The 16,049-nt window shown below is 43.2% G+C and overlaps 1 protein-coding gene across 1 annotated transcript in view; it reads right to left on the reverse strand.

The window, feature by feature from the left end:
• Positions 1-16,049, reverse strand: part of WRNIP1 (WRN helicase interacting protein 1) — a 158,273-nt gene that overhangs the window by 9,834 nt on the left and 132,390 nt on the right. The window contains exons 5-6 of the mRNA XM_077269771.1: positions 3,150-3,305; positions 2,741-2,820 (exon numbers count right to left, since the gene is read on the reverse strand). Coding sequence (XP_077125886.1) covers positions 2,741-2,820; positions 3,150-3,305 — 236 coding nt within the window. The remainder of the gene's footprint in view (positions 1-2,740; positions 2,821-3,149; positions 3,306-16,049) is intronic.

Genomic DNA, 16,049 nt, shown 5'->3' on the forward strand with positions numbered 1-16,049 from the left:
CAGTGCCTTTACCTGACATGCAGCCTCATATCATCAATGACTGTGGTAATTTGCATGTTCTCTTCAGGCAGTCATCTTTATAAATCTCATTGGAACGGCACCAAACAAAAGTTCCAGCATCATCACCTTGCCCAATGCAGATTCGCGATTCATCACTGAATATGACTTTCATCCAGTCATCCACAGTCAATGATTGCTTTTCCTTAGCCCATTGTAACTTTGTTTTTTTCTGTTTAGGTGTTAATGATGGCTTTCGTTTAGCTTTTCTGTATATAAATCCCATTTCCTTTAGGCGGTTCCTTACAGTTCGGTCACAGACGTTGACTCCAGTTTCCACCCATTCGTTCCTCATTTGTTTTGCTGTGCACTTCCTGTTTTGGAGACATATTGCTTTAAGTTTCCGGTCTTGATGCTTTGGATGTCTTCCCTGGTCTACCAGTATGTTTGCCTTTAACAACCTTCCCATGTTTGTATTTGGTCCACAGTTTAGACACAGCTGACTGTGAACAACCAACGTCTTTTGCAACATTGCGTGATGATTTACCCTCTTTTAAGAGTTTGATAATTCTCTCCTTTGTTTCAATTGACATCTCTCCTGTTGGAGACATGATTCATGTCAGTCCACTTGGCGCAACAGCTCTCCAAGGTGTGGTCACTCTTTTTTAGATGCAGACTAACGAGCAGATCTAATTTGATGCAGGTGTTAGTTTTGGTTATGAAAATTTACAGGGTGATTCCATAACTTTTTCCTCTGAATTGAGTGATTCCATAATTTTTCCCCTATGCTTGGTTAAAAAAAAAGTAACCATTACTGACTACCACATTTTTTGTTCTTGATTTCTTTTAGTCTTTCTTAAAGCCAGAAAGTTGCCATTTGACATGACTTTAGTTCTGTGCCATGTCTGCGATCTGCTTTTTTTTCTACAAAATTAAACAACTGAATGAACATCCTCCAAGGCCAGTGATTCCATAATTTTTGCCAGGGGTTGTAGATTACTTGCGGATTGTCTTACGTTTTTTGATGTGCGGATTTGCCTTACTCAATGTATAGGTAATGGGTGCAGAAACGCTGCATTTCCGCACAAAGAATTGACATGCTGAGGAAAATAAACCGCTGTCTTTGTGCACGGAATTTTCCGCAGCATGTTAACAGCGGTTTTTGTTTTCCATAGGTTTACATGGTACTGTACACCGCATGGAAAACTGCTGCGGATCCGCAGGTCCAAATCCGCTGCAGATCCAAATAATATCAGCCCGCAGTGGTCTGCTTTACCTTTGCTGGTTATCAAAAACAGGAGGGAGCCAAAACATTTTTTTCATTTATTAGCTTAATACATCTACACTAAATTACTCATGCAAAGCAATACTAATATAGCTCATTGATATCTATCTACTCCACATATATTTAATCTACCAACTATTTAGCCCATATCTATAATTTATCAGTTTATCCATCTCTCTATATATTTGCACATCTTTAACACCTATACAGCTGTCATCTATTTTCTATATTCTATTACAGTATGTGTCACACTGAGGAGAACACTGACGACGTACGGATGACACACGAATGACAAACACGGACAACTCCAGTACTGGAAAAATCAGTGTGGAGGTAGTAATTTTTTTTCAAATAAACTTTTTTTTTGTGTCTGTGTCTTTTAATTTTTGATCACTGGGTTAGTAATTGGCGGGTGCGATAGAAACATCTCCATTACTAACCCCCAAGGCTTGATGCCAGCTGTTATTTTTAACAAATCACAGCTGACTTCAACCCCAACTACCATTAAACCAATTGCCAATATTAGGACCTGTGAAGAAGGCCTAATGCAGGAGATTTACAGTTCATTATGTCATGTTTATGCTGCTGAAGCTCATTATGTTAAAGTTTATAGTAAATTATTGCAGCATATGATTTTCTGGTTTTATTTCTAACTTACCATCAAGGCTATATTACGAAGGATGAACTGTGAAAACAGAGCTCAACATCCATGGATATGGCTCTTAGGACCAGGTTCTGAATATTTATTTAGAAACTTTTTATCCTTCTTCTCCGACAGGGAGCTAATGGCATGTAATACTTGGTCAAACAGGATGACTCGAAGAGGGGAATCTACTTTTTAGTTACAGTATGAAGCCATGGGCCCTAAATCTTGTAGATAGGGGTGCTCAAAGAAATGTTTAAATCTTTAATACAATCATGATAGTTACAGGTATTATCTGTTAAAGGGAAGCCCAGCATGCAACTTACATGAATGTAAGTGTGCATACAGGTATTAAATAATCCACAGTTGTACAATAACATTCATATACACTACCTACTGTACAATGGACTGCAGACGCCATGAAATGCACCTTTACTGCTGTGGTATTATTTAATCCATATTACGTCAATGTTAGATTGCAAACACGTGTGGAAAATACTTGAATTTATGCCAGAGAAAACTGTCTACAGCTCCCAGAAGAGCCATGGGCATTAATAAGCTATCAAAATGCGGATAACTACAAACCACACAATTATGTTCTAATTATACTTTAGATATTTGCACTTTTGGACAAGAATGTTAAATTATCATGTCGTATGTAGAACATCACCCATTTTTTTCGTTTAAGTTCTTAAAACTAAGTGGCTGGCCTTTCGCAGAAATTAAAAGCACATTCTGTCACTTGACATTACTCTAACACTTGTAGCCGCAGATAACAGAGAAAGCTCTTGATAAGCAAAGAGAAAGTGCCTTACATCACATTCCGGCATTCCAATAAAATGGCAGGCCTGGTAAGCCGATACTGCCTGGGGTAGAGCCAGAGGATCCGCTAGCCCTTTGGAAAAACATATAGACCACATATAAAATCTTAACATAAAAAAACAAACAAGAAATCTGTGTTTTATACAATACACATTAAAAAGGGCTTTTTATCAAATTTTTACTTAGTGAAAAGTTTTATAACTTTTCAAATACAATTTTGTGTTTTATTACATTTAATTTTAATGTTCAGTGTTTTCACTGTCATTGAATAAGAACTTTCTTGTTTATGTACAGAGGCAGACATCAGCCTAATATTGTTGAAATAAAAAAAATATCAATTCTATTATCCCAAATAACTAATACTTTGCTTCCATTGTCACACAGATGACATATAAAACATACCTATATCTTCACTTGCAAATCTAACAAGACGCCTGGCCACATAAAGTGGGTCCTCTCCACCTTCAAGCATTCGCCCAAGCCAATATAGTGAAGCATTCTGATCTGATCCACGCATAGACTTGTGTAGAGCAGAAATGCAGTTATAATGTTCTTCTCCTACAATGAGAAGAGAGAGGATGTTACTCGTAAATAGAAGTCACAGACTCAAGCAAAAGGTAGAAATGATCCACACACTTCATCCTAGAGAGTAGCTTAATGTAAACATGGAGGCTATGGAAACTCCAGTGGGCACTCTGCATTTACTATTAATATGATTACCATTGGCACAAAATGTGCAGTTCTGCACCAGAGAAATGTCCGCAGTTTAAATGCAAAAAATGTAAACTATCACATGTGAACTGCGGTTTCCCAATGGCAAAGTTATTTATCAGAGCAGATGAAAATATTAAACATTATCTAACGATCATAAGCTAAACCTGTTTTATTGCATGCCAAAATAGTAGAGTATTTTAAAAGGCCAGTGGGAAACACATTTATACATGGAAGTAGTGGTATGGCCGAATAGGTGCTTGTGCTCCAATAAAAATGGCACTAGAGTTCTAGGCCTCCTCTTCTCTGAAGTGGCTATTTGCACCTTCTTTGTAGAGATCGGATGTGCCAGTCATGAGTAATATAGGATATAAACAATATGCAAACAAGGCTAGGTGTGCACTTGGGGCGTGTCATTAAACTTGAACGGCTTCTTTCAAATGCACATCAAGCCTGATTTGCATATAGCTTCGATTCTAGATTTCACATGATTGCCACTTGGATTTCTATGAAGAAAGTATCTGATAGTTTCCCTTTAAAGTGCCAGTACAGGATCATGATGTGAATCGATTCAAAGTAATTTGATATTAAATTTGTGAATAACACATTGCAGGAGACTGCATCAGCCACAGGAAGCCCACATGACCTCAGGGTTTCTGTGGATATATATATATATATATATATATATATATATATATATATATATATATATATATATATATATATATATATATATATATATATTTTATACACATACACACTAACAGTGGCATGTAAACGTTTGTTCACCCCTGGTCCAAATTACTGTTATTATGAACATATAACATATTATGTTATGCAAGTTGAAGATGAAATGATCTCTAAAGGGGCTAAAGTTAAAGATGGCACATTTCCTTTGCATTTTAGGAAAAAGTAATATAAATATTTTATAATCTTTTACATTTTAAAAATTCGCAAAAGGAAAACGGGCCAATGCAAAAGTTTGGGCACCCTTGGAGATTTGTGTGCTCAGATAACTTTGACCAAGGTTTCAGCCCTTAATTAGCTTGTTAGGCTGTGTGCCCACGTTGCGCTTTTACCACAGCAGAAACGCTTAAAAAACACATTCCCATGCAATCCTGTGGGATTCCGCAGTTGCTGTGCCCATGCTGCAGATTTTCCCGCTGCGGAATCGCATAGCAGTAAAATCCGCAGCATGTTCACTATTTCTGCAGAATCGCGGCGATTCCGCCTCCATAGGATTGCATTCTAACGCTCACTTTACGCATGTGGCTATGCCCACCATGTGTAAAGTGAGCGATTCATGTGCGGATGGTACCCAGAGTCTGGAGAAGAGGAGACTCTCCTCCAGGCCCTGGGTACCATTTTCCTATTTAAAAAAAAAAAAAAAGAATGAAAATAAAAAAATAGGGATATACTTACCTTCTGGTAGCCCCTGGAGTCCTCCCAGCTCTCAGCGGTGCACGCGGCGGCTTCCGTTCCCATGGATGCATTGCGCGAATCACTTGAGATGACGTCGCGGTCACGCTACCGTGACATCACAAAGGTCCTTTGCGCAAAGCATCCCTGGGAACGGAACGTACCGGGAGCGCTGCTGAGCAGATCGGGGGAGGCCGAAAGGTGAGAATAACCATGTTTTTTATTTTTTTAATTATTTTTAACATTCTATCTTTTACTATTGATGCTGCATAGGCAGCATCAATAGTAAAAAGTTGGTCACACTTGTGAAGCATTATGCTTGACAAGTGTGACCAACCTGTCCATCACTTTTCCGAGGAATGCTTAAAATCTTCAAAACACACTTGTGTTTTGCGCGAAAATGCATGTGAATTCCGCACGCGCTTTACCTGCGGCAGGGAGTTATGGAAATGCTGTGGACATTTCCGCATTTCTGAAACGTGGGCACATAGCCTTAGGGTTATTACTTGTTCACCATCATTGTCAGGAAAGGCCAGGTGATGCAAATTTTCCAGCTTTATAAAAATCCTGCCTCCTTTCCTAAGCAGCTGCCTAGCATTATGAAAATGGTGGAGGCCCACAAAGCAGGAGAAGGCTATAAAAAGCATTTTCAACTTGCCCTTTCCTCAGTTGGAAATGTAATTAAAAAATAGCAGTTAACAGTGGAGGTAAAGAAACAGTCTGGAAGACCAAGCTACATTTCAGTGAGAGCTGCTTGTAGGATTGCTAGAGAGGCCAATCAGAACCCCCAGTCAACTGCAAAAGACCTTCAGAAAGACTTCGCAGACTCTGGACTTGTACATTGTTCTACTGTTCAGAGACGCCAGCAGAAATATGGCCTTCATGGAAGAGTCTTTAGAAGAAAACCTCTCCTGCATCCTCACCATAAAATGCAGCATCAGAAGTATGCAAACGAATATCTAAACAAGCCTGATGCATTTTAGAAACAAATCTTGTGGACTGATGAGGTTAAAATAGAACACTTTGGCCACAATGATCAGAGGTATGTTTGGAGAAAAAAGGGCACAAAATTTCAGGAACAGAACATCTGGCCAACCATTAACCCCTTCATGACCTTGGGATTTTCTGTTTTTCTGTGTTCGTTTTTCGCTCCCCTCCTTCCCAGAGCCGTAACTTTTTCCGTCAATATGGCCATGTGAGGGCTTATTTTTTGCGAAACAAGTTGTACTTTTGAACTACATCATTGGTTTTAGCATGTCGTGTACTAGAAAACAGGAAACAAAATTCCAAGTGTGGTGAAATTGCAAACAAAAAGTGCAATTCCACACAGGTTTTTTGTTTGGCTTTTATGCTAGGTTCACCAAATGCTAAAACTGACCTGTCATTATGATTCTCCAGGTCATTACAAGTTCATAGACACCTAACAGGTCTAGGTTATTTTTTATCTAAGTGGTGAAAAAAAATTCCAAACTTTGCTAAAAAAAAAACCAAAAACAAAAAACAACAAATTGCGCCATTTTACGATGCCCATGATCTGGGGTCGGTAGAAGGCTTATGTTTTGCGTGCCGAGCTGGCGTTTTTAATGATACCATTTTGGTACAGATATGTTCTTTTGATCGCCGGTTATTGCATTTTAATGCAATGTCGCGCCGACAAAAAAAACGTAATTCTGGTGTTTCTAATTTTTTTCTCGCTACGCCGTTTAGTGATCAGGTTAATCCTTTTTTTTTTATTGATAGATCAGGCGATTCTGAACGCGGTGATACCAAATATGTGTAGGTTTCATTTTTTTTTATTGATTTATTTTGAATGGGGCGAAAGGGGTGTGATTTAAACTTTTATTTTTTTTTATTTTTTTCACATATTTTGTAACTTTTTTTTTTTTTTTTTTAACTTTTGCCATGCTTCAATAGCCTCCATAGGAAGCGAGAAGCGGGCACAACTCGATTGCCTCTGCTACATAGCAGCGATCATTAGATTGCTGCTATGCAGCAGAAATGCAGGTGTGCTATGAGCGCCGACCACAGGGTGGCGCTCACAGCTAGCCGGGATCAGTAACCATAGAGGTCTTAAGGACCTCTATGGTTACTATGCAGAAGCATCGCTGACCCCCGATCATGTGAAGGGGGTCAGCGATACGCTCATTTCCGGCCGGATGGCCGGAAGCAATGGTTAAATGCCGCTGTCAGCGTTTGACAGCGGCATTTAACTAGTTAATAGCGGCGGGTGAATCGCGATTTCACCCGCCGCAATTGCGGGCACATGTCAGCTGTTCAAAACAGCTGACGTGTCCCGGCTTTGATGCAGGCTCACCGCCGGAGCCCGCATCAAAGCAGGGTTCTGACCTCGGGACCTCGGACGTACTAATCCATCCGAGGTCAGAAAGGGGTTAAGCATGGGGGTGGATCAATCATGCTTTGGGGTTGTGTGGCAGCCAATGACACAGGAAACATTTCACGGGTAGAGGTAAGAATGGATTCACTGAAAAAGCTGAAGTTGAAAAGAAGAAGGCTTTTACAAAAGGATATCACCCTAAACACGTCAAAATCCACAACAGACACCCTCAAAAGGCCCAAGCTGAAGGTTTTACAATGGCCCTCACAGTCCCTCTGATCGGAACATTGTAAATCTGTGGCTAGAATCCAAAATGGCAGTACATGCAAGACGACCCATGAATCTCTCAGAACTGGAAGAATTCTCCAAGGAAGAATGGATGAAAATCTCTCAAAACAAGAATTGAAAGACTCTTGTCTGGCTACAAAAAGCGTTTACAAGCTGTGATACTTGTAAAAAGGGGTGCTACTAGATACTAAAACATAGAGGGTGCCTAAACCTTTCCATAAGCCCATTTTCCTTTTTTGTAATTTTTAAAATGTAATAGATGAAAATACTGTACATATATGTTTGCCTAAAAATACAAAAGGAAATGTTCATCTTTAATAACTTTAGGCCTTTTACAGATCATTTCATCTTCAACTTGCTTAACCCCTTCCCGACCCATGACGCCTATGTGGCGTCATGGAATGATCGCATCCCTGCAGATCGGGTGAAAGGGTTAACTCCTATTTTACCTGATCTGCAGGGAGAGGGGAGTTGTACTTCAGCCTAGGGGGGGTGGCTTTGCCCCCACGTGGCTACGATCGCTCTGATTGGCTGTTGAAAGTGCAACAGCCAATCAGAGCAATTTGCAATATTTCACCTATGAAAATGGTGAAATATTGCAATCCAGCCATGGCCGATGCTGCAATAGCATCTGCCATGGCTGGAAATCATGTTCTGGCCCCCCCCACCGCCCCCGATCTCCTCCCCAGTCCTCCGTTCTGTCCGGTACCCCCCTCCGTCCCCCTGTTCGCTCCCCCGTGCTCCTGTCCGCTCCCCCCGTCCTTCGATCCCCCCCCTGTGCTCCGATCCACCCCCCCACCACCCCCTCATACTTACCGTGCCTCCCGAAGTCGGTCCGTCTTCTCCCTGGGCACCGCCATCTTCCAAGATGGCGGGCGCATGCTCAGTGCGCCCGCCGAATCTGCCGGCTGGCAGATTCGTTACAAGTACATTTTGATCGCTGTGGTAGGTTCTATCACAGCGATCAAAATAAAAAAAAATAATAAATAAACCCCCCCCTTTATCACCCCCATAGGTAGGGACAATAATAAAATAAAGAAAATATTTTTTTTTCTTTTTCCACTAGGGTTAGGGTTAGAACTAGGGTTAGAACTAGGGGTAGGGTTAGGGTTAGGGTTATGGCATGTGCACACAGTGCGGATTTGGCTGCGGATCCGCAGCGGATTGGCCGCGGATCCGCAGCGGATTGGCCGCGGATCCGCAGCGGATTGGCCGCTGCGAATTCGTAGCAGTTTTACATCAGGTTTACAGTACCATGTACACCTATGGAAAACCAAATCCGCTGTGCCCATGGTGCGGAAAATTCCGTGCAGAAACGCTGCGTTGTATTTTCCGCAGCATGTCAATTCTTTGTGCAGATTCCGCAGCGTTTTACACCTGTTCCTCAATAGGAATCCGCAGGTGAAATCCGCACAAAAAAAACACTGGAAATCTGCTGTAAATCCGCAGGTAAAACGCAGTGCCTTTTACCTGCAGATTTTTCAAAAATCGTGCGGAAAAATCTCACACGAATCCGCAACGTGGGCACATAGCCTTAGGGTTAGGGTTGGAATTAGAGTTAGGGTTGGAATTAGGGCTAGGGTTGGAAATAGGGTTAAGATTAGGCTTGTGGTTAGGGTTACGGATAGGGTTAGGGGTGTGTTGGGGTTACAGTTGTGGTTAGGGTTGGGATTAGGGTTAGGGTTGGGATTAGGATTGGAATTAGGGTTACGGGTGTGTTGGGGTTAGGGTTGTGGTTAGGGGTGTGTTGGGGTTAGGGTTGTGATTAGGGTTATGGCTACAGTTGGGATTAGGATTAGGGGTGTGTTGGGGTTAGTGTTGAAGTTAGAATTGAGGGGTTTCCACTGTTTAGGCACATCAGGGGTCTCCAAACGCAACATGGCGCCACCATTGATTCCAGCCAATCTTGCGTTCAAAAAGTCAAATGGTGCTCCCTCCCTTCCAAGCCCCGACGTGCGCCCAAACAGTGGTTTACCCCCACATTTGGGGTACCAGCGTACTCAGGACAAACTGGGCAACAACTGTTGGGGTCCAATTTCTCCTGATACCCTTGCAAAAATAAAAAATTACTTGCTAAAACATAATTTTTGAGGAAAGAACAATTATTTTTTATTTTCACGGCTCTGCGTTATTAACTTCTGTGAAGCACTTGGGGGTTGAACGTGCTCACCACACATCTAGATAAGTTCCTTGGGGGGTCTAGTTTCCAAAATGGGGTCACTTGTGGGGTGTTTCTACTGTTTAGGCACATCAGGGGCTCTGCAAATGCAATGTGACGCCCGCAGACAATTCCATCAAAGTCTGCATTTCAAATGTCACTACTTCCCTTCCGAGCCCTGTCGTGTGCCCAAACAGTGGTTTACCCCCACATATGGGGTATCAGCGTACTCACAACAAACTGGGCAACAAATATTGGGGTCCAATTTCTCCTGTTACCCTTGTGAAAATAAAAAATTGCTTGCTAAAACATCTTTTCTGAGGAAAGAAAAATGATTTTTTATTTTCACGGCTCTGCATTGTAAACGTCTGTGAAGCACTTGGGGGTTGAACTTGCTCACCACACATCTAGATAAGTTCCTTGGGGGGTCTAGTTTCCAAAATGGGGTCACTTGTGGGGGGTTTCTACTGTTTAGGCATATCAGGGGCTCTGCAAACGTAACATGATGCCCGCAGACCATTCCATCAAAGTCTGCATTTCAAAACGTCACTACTTCCCTTCCGAGCCCCGGCATGTGCCCAAACAGTGGTTTACCCCCACATATGGGGTATCAGCGTACTCAGGAGAAACTGGACAACAACTTTTGGGGTCCAATTTCTCCTGTTACCCTTGCAAAAATAAAAAATTCTGGGCTAAAAAAATATTTTTGAGGAAAGGAAACACATTTATTAATTTCACGGCTCTGCGTTATAAACTTCTGTGAAGCACTTGGGGGTTCAAAGTGCTCACCACACATCTAGATAAGTTCCCTTGGGGGTCTAGTTTCCAAAATGGAGTCACTTGTGGGGAGTTCCTACTGTTTAAGCACATCAGGGGCTCTGCAAACGCAACCTGATGCCCGCAGAGCATTCCATCAAAGTCTGCATTTTAAAACGTCACTACTTCCCTTCCAAACCCCGACGTGTGCCAAAACAGTGGTTTACCCCCACATATGGGGTATCAGCGTACTCAGGAGAAACTGGACAACAACTTTTGGGGTCCAATTTCTCCTGTTACCCTTGGGAAAATAAAAAATTGTGGGCTAAAAAATCATTTTTGAGAAAAGAAAAATTATTTTTTATTTTCATGGCTCTGCGTTATAAACTTCTGTGAAGCACTTGGGGGTTCAAAGTGCTCACCACACATCTAGATTAGTTCCTTCGGAGGTCTAGTTTCCAAAATGGGGTCACTTGTGCGGGAGCTCCAATGTTTAGGCACACTGGGGCTCTCCAAACGCGACATGGTGTCCGCTAATGATTGGAGCTAATTTTCCATTCAAAAAGCCAAATGGCGTGCCTTCCCTTCCGAGCCCTGCGGTGCGCCCAAACAGTGGTTTACCCCCACATATGGGGTATCATTGTACTCAGGACAAACTGGACAACAACATTTGGGGTCCAATTTCTCCTATTACCCTTGGGAAAATAAAAAATTCTGGGCTAAAAATCATTTTTGAGGAAAGAAAAATTATTTTTTATTTTCACGGCTCTGCGTTATAAACTTCTGTAAAGCACCTGGGGGTTATAAGTGCTCACTATGCATCTAGATAAGTTCCTTGGGGGGTCTAGTTTCCAAAATGGGGTCACTTGTAGGGGAGCTCCAATGTTTAGGCACACAGGGGCTCTCCAAACGCGACATGGTGTCCGCTAATGATTGGAGCTAATTTTCCATTCAAAAAGTCAAATGGCACGCCTCCCCTTCCGAGCCTTGCCGTGCACCCAAACAGTGGTTTACCCCCACATATGAGGTATCGGCGTACTCAGGAGAAATTGCCCAACAAATTTTAGGATCCATTTTATCCTGTTGCCCATGTGAAAATGAAAAAATTGAGGCTAAAAGAAATTTTGTGTGAAAAAAAAGTACTTTTTCATTTTTACGGATCAATTTGTGAAGCACCTGAGAGTTTAAAGTGCTCACTATGCTTCTAGATAAGTTCCTTGGGGGGTCTAGTTTCCAAAATGGGGTCACTTGTGGGGGAGCTCCAATGTTTAGGCACACAGGGGCTCTCCAAACGTGACATGGTGTCTGCTAGCGATGGAGATAATTTTTCATTGAAAAAGTCAAATGGCGCTCCTTCCCTTCCGAGCCCTGCCGTGCGCCCAAACAGTGGTTTACCCCCACATATGAGGTATCAGCGTACTCAGGACAAATTGGACAACAACGTTCGTGGTCCAGTTTCTCCTTTTACCCTTGGGAAAATAAAAAAAATTTCGCTAAAATATCATTTTTGTGACTAAAAAGTTAAATGTTCATTTTTTACTTCCATGTTGCTTCTGCTGCTGTGAAACACCTGAAGGGTTAATAAACTTCTTGAATGTGGTTTTGAGCACCTTGAGGGGTGCAGTTTTTAGAATGGTGTCACTTTGGGGTATTTTCAGCCATATAGAACCCTCAAACGGACTTCAAATGTGAGGTGGTCCCTAAAAAAAATGGTTTTGTAAATTTTGTTGTAAAAATGAGAAATCACTGGTCAAATTTTAACCCTTATAACTTCCTAGCAAAAAAAAAATTTGTTTCCAAAATTGTGCTGATGTAAAGTAGACATGTGGGAAATGTTATTTATTAACTATTTTGTGTCACATAACTCTCTAGTTTAACAGAATAAAAATTCAAAATGTGAAAATTGCAAAATTTTCAAAATTTTTGCCAAATTTCCATTTTTTTCACAAATAAACTCAGAAATTATCGACCTAAATTTACCACTAACATGAAGCCCAATATGTCACAAAAAAACAATCTCAGAATCGCTAGGATCCGTTGAAGCGTTCCTGAGTTATTACCTCATAAAGGGACACTGGTCAGAATTGCAAAAACCGGCAAGGTCATGAAGGGGTTAAAGGGAGGGTGCCGTGATTTTAGTTTTTGTATTAATAATTATTGATTATACAATCAATTATTTTTAATACAAAAGTAAATGTACCTCTTTCATACTTTTTTATTTATTCACTTTTACATTCACCACTGGAGTCCGCCATTTTCATTAGTGTGGGTGTAAGTGTCTGGGCACGACACTTGCACAGCTCACTTACGGCAGCCATGGACATAGGAGCCAACCGTCGGGCTCCGACCGCATCTCCTGCCTCTCAGCTGTGACTTGGCCACGCCCACTGAGCTGCCACATCACAGCTGTGAGAGGAGATCGCAGCCATTTTGTTTATTTCCCTCTGCCATCGCACACATAGCTCAGTGCGTGCGATGGCAGGAGCTGCCAGGGAGAAGCTGCTGCCGAGGGTCCAGGGTAAATATCTGCAGCGAGGAGCTGTGATTGCAGCCTGTACTTAGTATTACATTACAGGCTGCAATCACTGCCGACCTGTTCAGAGCAGAGCAGGGAGATCGTCACACTGCCCTGCCCTGAACATGACTCAGCACTTCCTGGGAGAGGACGGAAGGTAAGTACAGCGTTTTTATTTTCTTATGCATCTACCACTGCTACCAGCCCCTATATACCACCTAGCACTGCCTGCCTGCCTCTGTATACCACTGCCTGCCTGCCTCTGTATACCACTGCCTGCCTCTGTATACCACTGTCTGCCTGCCTCTGTATACCACTGTCTGCCTGCCTCTGTATACCACTGCTACCTGCCTGCCTGCCTCTGTATACCACTGCCTGCCTGCCTCTGTATACCACTGCCTGCCTGCCTCTGTATACCACTGCCTGCCTGCCTCTGTATACCACTGCCTGCCTCTGTATACCACTGCTACCTGCCTGCCTCTGTATACCACTGCTACCTGCCTGCCTCTGTATACCACTGCTACCTGCCTGCCTCTGTATACCACTGTCTGCCTGCCTCTGTGTACCACTGTCTGCCTGCCTCTGTATACCACTGCCTGCCTGCCTCTGTATACCACTGTCTGCCTCTGTATACCACTGCCTGCCTCTGTATACCACTGCTACCTGCCTGCCTGCCTCTGTATACCACTGCCTGCCTGCCTCTGTATACCACTGCTACCTGCCTGCCTCTGTATACCACTGTCTGCCTGCCTCTGTATACCACTGCTACCTGCCTGCCTCTGTATACCACTGCCTGCCTCTGTATACCACTGTCTGCCTGCCTCTGTATACCACTGCCTGCCTGCCTCTGTATACCACTGCCTGCCTGCCTCTGTATACCACTGCCTGCCTCTGTATACCACTGCCTGCCTGCCTCTGTATACCACTGCCTGCCTGCCTCTGTATACCACTGCCTGCCTGCCTCTGTATACCACTGCCTGCCTGCCTCTGTATACCACTACCTGCCTGCCTCTGTATACCACTGTCTGCCTGCCTCTGTATACCACTGCTACCTGCCTGCCTCTGTGTACCACTGTCTGCCTGCCTCTGTATACCACTGCCTGCCTGCCTCTGTATACCACTGCTACCTGCCTGCCTGCCTCTGTATACCACTGCCTGCCTCTGTATACCACTGTCTGCCTGCCTCTGTATACCACTGCCTGCCTCTGTATACCACTGTCTGCCTGCCTCTGTATACCACTGCCTGCCTGCCTGCCTCTGTATACCACTGCTACCTGCCTGCCTCTGTATACCACTGCCTGCCTCTGTATACCACTGTCTGCCTGCCTCTGTATACCACTGTCTGCCTGCCTCTGTATACCACTGCCTGCCTGCCTCTGTATACCACTGCCTGCCTGCCTCTGTATACCACTGCCTGCCTGCCTCTGTATACCACTGCCTGCCTGCCTCTGTATACCACTGCCTGCCTGCCTCTGTATACCACTGCCTGCCTGCCTCTGTATACCACTGCCTGCCTGCCTCTGTATACCACTGCCTGCCTGCCTCTGTATACCACTGCCTGCCTGCCTCTGTACACCACTATCTGCCTCTATATACCACTGCTACCTGCCTGTATATACACCTACCACTGCTACCTCTGTCCTGGGTAGCTAATCCTGTCCCGTGTACTGTGTCCTCAGCAGTCAGTATCACACAGGACAGGATTAGATACACGGCTCAGCAGTCGGTATCACATAGGACAGGATTAGGTACACGGCTCAGCAGTCGGTATCACACAGGACAGGATTAGATACACGGCTCAGCAGTCGGTATCACACAGGACAGGATTAGATACACGGCTCAGCAGTCGGTATCACACAGGACAGGATTAGATACACGGCTCAGTAGTCGGTATCACATAGGACAGGATTAGGTACACGGCTCAGCAGTCGGTATCACACAGGACAGGATTAGATACACGGCTCAGCAGTCGGTATCACACAGGACAGGATTAGATACACGGCTCAGTAGTCGGTATCACACAGGACAGGATTAGATACACGGCTCAGCAGTCAGTATCTAATCCTCTCCTATGCACTCCTCTCCCCCCCGCGTGTCTTTCCTCAATGTGGTTTATTATTTTTGTTGTGGGAGATGAGGGAGTCGAGGATTATGCGTTCGGTATGGTTTAAAAAAGATTAATAAAGGACTTTATTCTGGCAGAGTCTTTATTTACAATACAACTATAGGATTAGTAATGGATGGGTGCCTTATAGACGCCTCTCCATTACTAAGCCGTGGGCTTGATGTCACCGGACAATATGGAGGTGACATTAACCCCACAAATATGAACCCCACTTGCTACCGCTACAGGGTAAGTGGAAATTGCCAGGCAAAGCACCAGAAAAGGCGCATGTAAAAGGTGGCTGAGAGCTGATGTTTTTAGCCTGGGGGGGACAGTATCCATGGCCCCTTCCTAGGCTATTAATGTCAGCCCGCAGCTGTCTGCATAATATTTGATGGTTATTAATTATAAGGGGGCCCCACGTCTTTTTTTGGGGGGTGTCCCCCATTTTAATAGCCAGTAAAGGCTATAAGTATACAGTTGCGAGCGTGTGAGTGTGAGCACACCCTCCCACCCACAGACCAGTACACTGCTGTCCTGAAATACTGTGCTCCTGTCACCCTGCTCCTTCCACCATACGTCTCTCACCTCCCTAGAGCAGCACAATACCATATGGATCACGTATAATGCCGATATATATATATATATATATATATATATATATATATATATATATATATATATATATATATATCACATATACTCCCATAAAGACCACCCATTATGCCGGGATATTATAATATATATATAATATCACACATTATGCCGCCAAGTATTGTGTGATCTATGTGACGGTATTATATGTGATCTATATGGCAATATTATGTTTGATCAGTGTTGTGGAATGATGTAAAAACTATATGACGGTGGTATATGAGAACTATATTGTGGGATTATGTGTGACCTATGTGGAAGTACTAGGTAAGAATTATATGGCGGTATTATTTGTGATCTATATGGTGGTATGTGAGAACTGTATGACAGTATTGTGTGATCTATTTGATAGTATTGTGTGT

This window comes from Ranitomeya variabilis, chromosome 6 (genome assembly GCF_051348905.1).
Source record: "Ranitomeya variabilis isolate aRanVar5 chromosome 6, aRanVar5.hap1, whole genome shotgun sequence".
NCBI lineage: Eukaryota > Metazoa > Chordata > Amphibia > Anura > Dendrobatidae > Ranitomeya > Ranitomeya variabilis.